Raw genomic sequence first — 8,223 nt, 5'->3', positions numbered from 1 at the left:
TTTTTTTTTTAGTTTTAAAACAAAAATTAAGGAATAAGTGGGCATTTCAAAGAAAAATTATTCTATTAGCCAACGAGTCCACATCAAGAAGAGAATTTCTATGTGATTTATAAAGTTGAGCTATGGTTTTTTCTCTGTTCCGAAAGTAACACTAGAGATCTCAACTTTTTGAGACCGAGTTGGTGCTAACAACTTTTTCAGGCCAAGTTGGTGTTAATTAGGAGGAAAGTTAAGATCCCTACTCCCTAGCACTACACTTTCCCTGGACAAAGAATAGGAACCCCCTTTAACTAAAATACAAGGAATACTCACCTTCAACCAAAAAAAAAAACAAAAAAAAAAAAACAAAAAAAAAAAAAGGAATACTCTTGTAATTGTCATCAACATAAATAAGATTTATGATGAAAAATGTAAACTATTTTATTAAGAACAAAATTTCACAGCTTGAGGACAACCAAATTAACCACGTTTTAACAACCAATAGAAACAACACTTCATAATCTATTCCAGCTTAAATCCTAAAAAGCAGAAAGTAAAACAAAGACCCCGATACAGACACCACCAATGTCATGAGAATCAACGGTAGCGTCGAAGAGACAGAGTATTGTTCCTCTTCCAAGTTGCTCTCCTGGAAGGTCGGGCCTTGTGGTGCGTGTGCCCCTTCCCGCGGAGACCTCTGTATTTCTTTCCAGCAGAAGTAAGTCCACGAAGCTCCCTGTGTTTGTGAACAGGTTTGCAGATCCAATTGATCCTCGGGTCATTACGGATTGCATTGTGAGCAGGATCAACCAAGATTATCTCAAAGTATTTGTATGTAGAATCCTGGAAGAAAGTAGTATAGAGCATCAGAAAATGAAGTGAAATTATCCTTGATTAAAATAGAAATATCGTCCTAGGTAAACTTGACAACCAAAAACACAAGAATTTCATACAAAAATCCCCATGTTCAATGAGATGTTTCCAATTCCACATTCTGATAAACAATGTGAATTGTGATGTGTGTGATGGTTCGGTTCATTCACATGTCATGAATACAGAAAATATGCTAATATAATTGCGTGTCACAGTTTGAACAAACCGAGTGAGTTTCTTGTACGAACCTCGTTGATCCAGTAAGAATTGAGAACCTTAAGACCACCCAGCTTACGTCCAGCTCGTTCCTCTGCAACTGAGCGCTTACTGCGTTGGAATTTGAGCTGTGTTACACCCTGGTTTGTGGGCTTGCCATAAACAATACCCTTTGGAACCGGCCTCTTGCGACCACCACGTCTAACACGTACACGATAGATCACATACCCCTGTTAAATAACTTTAGTCACCATCATATATTAAGCAATAGCAGCGAAAGCTTGGGTCAAGGAAAAACTCAAATACAAATTCTACATATAGTGCTTCGGATAGAATTCAAATGCCTAAAACACCTATACCAACATTGAAATATAGAATAGATGCTTTCAAATTTCTTAGCAGAACACTTTTTAAACACAATTCTATATCAGGGTGCAACAGTATATATCGAAAAACAATTTTCCATCTGCGCACAAAAAAGACGCAAAACAAGCAAAATTTCCTCTCAAAATCTTCAGACAATCAAAACCATTTGTCTAAAACCAATTCTCTATTGATTGCCGTTCATATTTTTCAATTCTCCTCACATTCTAAGGAACCAGAAAGAGAATGAAGCAAAATCTAACTAGATATACCATCTTGTTTTCCAGACAAACAAATGCTAGAAACAACATTGCACAAAAACAACAATAGACCGTAACAATCTAAAACACAAACACGCGTCAATTTTCAAATATATTAAACCCTCAAAATACCAATCCTAAAAAGTCTGATACACACACACACACACACACACCTGCTTGGCCTTGTAGCCCAAGCGGCGAGCCTTATCAGGGCGCGTGGGGCGCGTGACACGCACGATGGAAGGGTGTTGGCGGTACTCCCAGCACCTCACTCTCTGCACAAACCTCATCAGATCCGACTGCTTCTTCCTCCATATCTCCGACACGTACTGGTACGCCCCTATATTCAAGCCCCAAAATCACACTAATTTTCAACACCATTATCACAAACACAGGACCTTCGATTTTATAACACAATTCAAATATGAAAAATACTTTAAGAACAATGAAAAAGATACGAACTTTGAGCGGCAAGTGAGAAAAAACTACAAAAAATTGGAGAAGATCTTGTAATCGTGTAGATAATTGACAAAGAAAATGTTGATAAAGAAAAAGAAAACGAAAGGAAATGGAAATTGAGTGTGCATAGAGGATGTAAATCGATGAAGAAACGTACCCATTGTTTATGGCGTCCACTGCTCCTCTTGAAATTCGGCTGTAAGCAGGGATCTCCAATGGCTTTAGGGTTTTACAAATAGTATGGTTTTGGCTCTTTGTTAGCCTTAATTACATGTGTCTTAGTATTTCACAATAAATGGAAAAATAGAATGTACACAAATTATTATATTTGTATATAAGTCCGTATTTTTATTCTTAATTAATTATCTTTTAAAATTCATTATATAAATTCACAACTACCTAATTAAAGAAAGGATATATTAAGAATTGAATAATGTTTCAACACCAATTCAAATATCAATTTTTATATATAATTGATGTGATAAGTGAGTTGTTATTTTTTTATTAATAAGTGTTTAAAATATTGTCACGTCAATTAATAATAAGATATTATATTTACTAATAAAAAATAACAACTCATATGTGAAATTAGTTGATACATAAAAATTAAGATTTAAATTAGTGTCTTTAGCACTACTTATTAAGAATTATATTATATCATTAATTATAAATGAACAGATTCATAATATTATTAAATTAAAGACATATATGCAAAAATAACGGGCAAAAATGGTTATATAAATACTTCCTTCGTTTAGTCTAGTAAATTGGGCCGAAAATTCACGATGTTAGAAGTCACTTGGGCCTTGCCATTGAGCCTGCTTTTAGAACGAGAAAATTAGGTGAGATGCTATCTTTTATATGTTTTCGATTTTATATTTGTTATGAAAACTGAGAAAATATAAAATTAAGAAAAAAAAAATTAGAGAGAAATTAGAGAGAGTTTTATTATCAGCACTATTTAGAAAAATTATTTGTATAGTATTTATTATTTACGGTTACTATTTATAAAGTAAAATTTTAATATAAATAATAATTTTGATTGACTTACATAATAACTTTGACGACAGTTACTATTCATAATAATATTATAATTATTATAGTTTAGATTTACATCACGTTTTATTAAGTTTTAACTATTCTATTTAAGTATGATGTGAATTTAAAACTCCAGATAAAAGTTGCTTTTCGAATTAATGCAATGTTTTAAATTTATTTCATGTTTTGTTGAGTTTTAACTTTTAATTAATTTATTACGTAGAAAATAACTTTGTAAATTTGATACTACGTTAAAATAGGTAGTCTACTTAAAAGTTAAGTCCATTAATTAGAGTAAGAAAGAAAATATTTTAAAATAAAAGAACAAAACATTTAAAAAATTAAAAAATAATAAAATAGAAAAAAGTATAAAAAAAAAAGAGGGAAGGGGTGGGAGAGGCTACCACATGGCAGTCTGGAAAGTGCTCTATGGGAGGACTTTTAGAACAAATATGTGTAAATAATTTTGGATATAACAGGAGGTACACGGAAAAAAGATTACTTTAATATTGATAAAAATAAAATTAAATAGAAATATATGTAAAATAAATTACTTTTATAAGAGTAATGTGAGCAAAATTTATTTTTAAAAATTTCACGTAAAAATTTTAACTATAAAAAAATTCACAAAACACAAAAATAAAAAGAAGATAAGAAAGTAAAGAAGTGAAAAAAAAAAAAAAAAAAAGAGGAGAAAGAGAGGCCGCCACATGACAGCCTAAAGAAAAAGTATTATTGAAAGAGTTTTTAGTTTTTTTATGTATTGTTAGATAGATGAAATAAATCTAAAACTTGTATAAGTAACTCCGAATTTGAGCTTTTCTTTTCATTCCTTCTTAAGAAGTAACATTGAAATTGCTAACCGATATAATAACACTATGAATTTTATTTGGGTTATTGATAGTATATGCATTAAAGATCATCCGCTAGTATAATTGATTTGACTGTTTCTATTATAGAAAAATGAAGAACTTATTCAATTTGAAGACATTGTTTTGTTGGAACCGAAGTATATATAAATGTTCTAGAAATGATTGACCTTTTTATATTCTGATTATGTTTATTGTATAATTGTTGAAAGAAACATTTGGATAACTATTGAAGGGAATATCCATTGAAGGGAAGCAAACTATTACTAACCCTAGGAAGGATTGATCATATGTAAATTATGGTGACTTTAGAGAGTGTAGAAATTGAGAATATAACATTTTAGAATGACCAATTGATGACCAATTGAGAATATAACATTTTAGAGTACCCAAATTAACAGTCAATATACTATTGGCATGTTTGCCTGCACGTAATTGGAATTGTCATGAATTGGAGTGAGTAGAATTGGAGTTGATATGATCTAAAATGAGAAATAAGAGTCAGAATAAGTTATTTACTTAGTGACAGGATTCTCATGTGTTTAATTACATCCAGAATTGTAATGAATTGATGTAAAATTACTAATATAGCCCATAAGTAAATTTTGTGTTTTAATTTTAAAAATAAGTTGAGAACTTATTATATTAAAATTAATCAAAATTAAAATATTTATTATAATAAAAGGATAATAAAATAATAAATATCAATTGCATAATTATTTAAAATAAGAAAATAAATTGTCAAAATCTGAATAAAATAAATAAAAATAATTATTAAAGGACGTGTTAAAAATTAAAATATATTATTGATTTTAATAAACATAATAAGTACTTATTTATTTTATAAACGTTGACAATAATTAGGCTAATATTATGATATTAGATAAAATAAAATAATAAACATAGGTTGTAATTATTATTTTTTTTTGAATTTTATTTTTAGTTTTATATTTATAGGTAAATTAGGGTTAAGATAATAATTTAATGTTAATATCATGAATGGAGTCTTAATGTGGAGGGGATATGGAATTATCAATTTTATTTCTCAATTTCAAATTTAAGTAGGGCCCACTAATTTTACTATCATTTTAAAATTAAAAAAATAAATAAATAAACATAAGATTGACTTTTATTATCTACTAACCAATTGATAAGTTTTGTTGTGACGTGTGCATGGCTTTCCGGGCATTACGATAACCGTCTTAGTTAAGCTTATTTTCAATGAGGTCCGTAGCTTATATGTCCCTCATGTTGGATGCCCTTTTAATAATGGAGCAAGATGGCCTTAAAGACAATTATTTATTTGAGGATAAAGAAGGATGTTAAAAGAGTAAGTTCTCACTCCCAGGTTTGTAGAAATTACGTCTAATTAAATATATGTTAGTTTCTCACTTATGATCTAGACTTACGTAGTATATCCTGTTAGTTAAATATTTTAGATAATTATGCCTTGGTTTTGTCAAAATTTGTGCTATTAATTTAGTATGCGAATATAAAACACTTAATCCCATGTATTGAGATAATAACAGGGAATTTGTCTTGTAGGCTAATTTGGCGAGCATTTTGATCTACCGGTAAATTACGAATGAATAATGATATTGATCTTGCTTATTAAAGTGAGGACCACAAAAAAAGGAGGAAAAATATAGGAAAAAATAAGAGAAAGGACAAAAAAGAAACTTAAAACGCAAGAAAATAATAAAAAAGAAATTGGGAAAATGAGAGAGAAAGAGGACAAAAAAAGGAACAATGATGTCTGGTTATTATATGAACGGGATGTTGATGCCAACAATACACCTAATGTAATTGCTTGTGATACTTGTGCCCTTTACGTTTTATGTTGCTATTTTAAAGGGATCTTTTTATTATTTTACATGTGACACGGCAGAGTGAATGTTTTATGTTTAAGAAAGTTCATTTCTGATGTCCAAGACGAAACTTAAGGGCAAGTTGTTGTAGTCAAAGCAAAGAAGCTGAGCTGCGTTTTAAGGTATGATATGATATTTGTGTTTTCAGCTTTTTATTTTCATATTGAACCATAATCGGAAATCGGGAGTTCATCTTTGTATTAATTTGTTTTTCCTTGAAAAATTGTATTGATAGACATTGAAACTTATCCTTGTTTGTTTCTTAACTGTAATTAGAGCAAGAGTACGGCTTTGGTATTGAATTACGTGGTGAATTTTTTGTTATCATGTTGATTATATATACGATTTAGATAGTAAAAACTAGCTTTTTCGGTCCTTTACCAACTGGGCACTAGTTTTTTCTTTTGTCCTTATCTCATAAAAGTCAAATTTAAAGCAAGAAATAAAATTCGGATTGTATTGACTCAAGGATCAGAGGTATAAAAGGAAAAAAAAAAAAAAAAGTGCTTGAATAGGCTATCATATTTACACCATATCTAACACAACTATACATATTTAGAAGGACAAGCACAAAACTTATTTAAGGAAACAAATAAGGCCGGAATCAACTCTTGTCTGTGACAGATATTCAACAATTCAATGTCTAGTGTTTTTTTTTTTTATATCACAAATTAGTGGCAGTTAGGCAGACAGACAATAAATGGACTAGTCGAATTCGTTCACCAGTTTTGGCTTGCACATCAATTAATTGGGACAAATTTTTCCTCTAAAGGACCATTTATATTTGCGGCATTTCCGTTTGCCGTTTAAACCATCCAAATCATTCAAATGTTTTTGTTAAGAATAGTAAATGAAAATCCTTGTCGTTTTTTGTCATTTTCGATTCTCATATAGTTGTCGTTTTCAATTCATTGTCGTTGTGAGGCCTTTGTCGTTTGCCCGCTATTGTTTCATGAATTGTTATCGTTTCTAGTCTCTATCATTTTTCAGAACCGATGACATTTTCGAGTCGTTCTCGAGCGTTTTAAGGCCTCGTTCATTTTATCGATTCGAGTTTTTAATTTTAATTCTGTTACAGTTAAAACTCTCATAAAAAGTCACATCTAGCTTTTTCTACTACGAAAAGCTCTCACATAAAATCACATCTCAACTTAAATCCACAAACTGAACGAGGCCTAAGTCTTTGACGTTTTCAATTTCTTGGCATCTTAAACTGTTGTCATTTTTCAACCCTGTTTCCTATCAGACGTATTTGTCATCATTTTAGGAATTGTTGCCGTATTTCAAGTCATTTGCCTTTTCTTTCTTTTCTTCATTTGTTACTTTTCAGGTCATTGTCGTTTTCTCAATTGTTTGTTCCTATTTTCCCAAGTCGCTGCCTCAAATAGTTGTCGTTTTAATTTGTTTGTCTTTTAAGTCATTGTCGTTCGGAGTCTTTAACTTGTGGTATGCCTGTAATTATCGCGTTTTTCAGAACCCACGTCCTTTTTTTCAATTGTGGTATCCATATTTCCATTTTGTTGCCGTTTCCCTGTTTTTCGTCTTTCAACTCTTTGTCGTTTTCCCATCCTATGTCGTTTTCGGGGTATGTCGCTTCTTGAGATTATTTTCATATGCTGTTTCGTCGTTTTTCCAGTTAGCTTTCTAATTTACTGTCGGTTTATAGTTTGTCTACTTCTTTTCTGTTTTTCTTAGGGGCGTGGTTTGCATGTCTCTCATTTAGTGAGGTTCTTGTCGTCATTTTCAGGTTGTGTCGTTTTGGGAGATTAAGTTGTTTTTTTATACTAAATTTGTCTTTATAGTTGTTGGCGTTTACTGGTATCATACACCTCCTCTTATTCTTTCTAGTTTTATCCAGATTTACTTTTTATATTTTAAAATTTATTTTGTTTATATTTTTATTTTCAAAAGAATAATTAAAAACTAATGTGGGTACTTCAAAAAATATATTTTCTGTCAGCCAACGACAGTCCGAACCAAGAAGAGAATTTTTACGTGATTTACACAGTTGAACGTTGGTTTTAACTTTTGTCCTTTAGAAAAGAATAATACAAAGATCTCAACTTTGTAATTATCACCAACATAGATGAGATTTATAGATGAAGAAAGCAAACTATTTTAATAAGAACTAAACTTCACGGCTTGATGAGGACAACCAAATCTACCACGTTTTTAACAATTCAAGTAAAAAACACCTTCATGAGAGAGAGACAGAGGTTGGTTTCGTGTTGCTATTTTAAAAGGATATTTTAGCCTAATTTTATTTTTATTAACTTTATTCAGGGTATTAGGGTGAAC

The 8,223-nt window shown here is 30.6% G+C and overlaps 1 protein-coding gene across 1 annotated transcript; it reads right to left on the bottom strand.

Moving 5' to 3' along the window:
• Positions 1 to 414: 414 nt before the first annotated feature.
• On the bottom strand, positions 415 to 2,420 carry LOC21390050 (60S ribosomal protein L15-1). Its single transcript, XM_010108860.2, has 4 exons — positions 2,308 to 2,420; positions 1,865 to 2,031; positions 1,101 to 1,298; positions 415 to 822 (listed from the first exon to the last, which is right to left on the bottom strand). Exons 1-4 carry the CDS (start codon positions 2,309 to 2,311, stop codon positions 577 to 579), a joined length of 615 nt encoding a protein of 204 aa, XP_010107162.1. The 5' UTR covers positions 2,312 to 2,420; the 3' UTR covers positions 415 to 576.
• Positions 2,421 to 8,223: the final 5,803 nt, after the last annotated feature.

Source organism: Morus notabilis, unplaced genomic scaffold (genome assembly GCF_000414095.1).
Source record: "Morus notabilis unplaced genomic scaffold, ASM41409v2 Scaffold1119, whole genome shotgun sequence".
In the NCBI taxonomy this organism is placed as follows: domain Eukaryota; kingdom Viridiplantae; phylum Streptophyta; class Magnoliopsida; order Rosales; family Moraceae; genus Morus; species Morus notabilis.
This window is presented reverse-complemented; position numbering and strand designations above follow the sequence as displayed.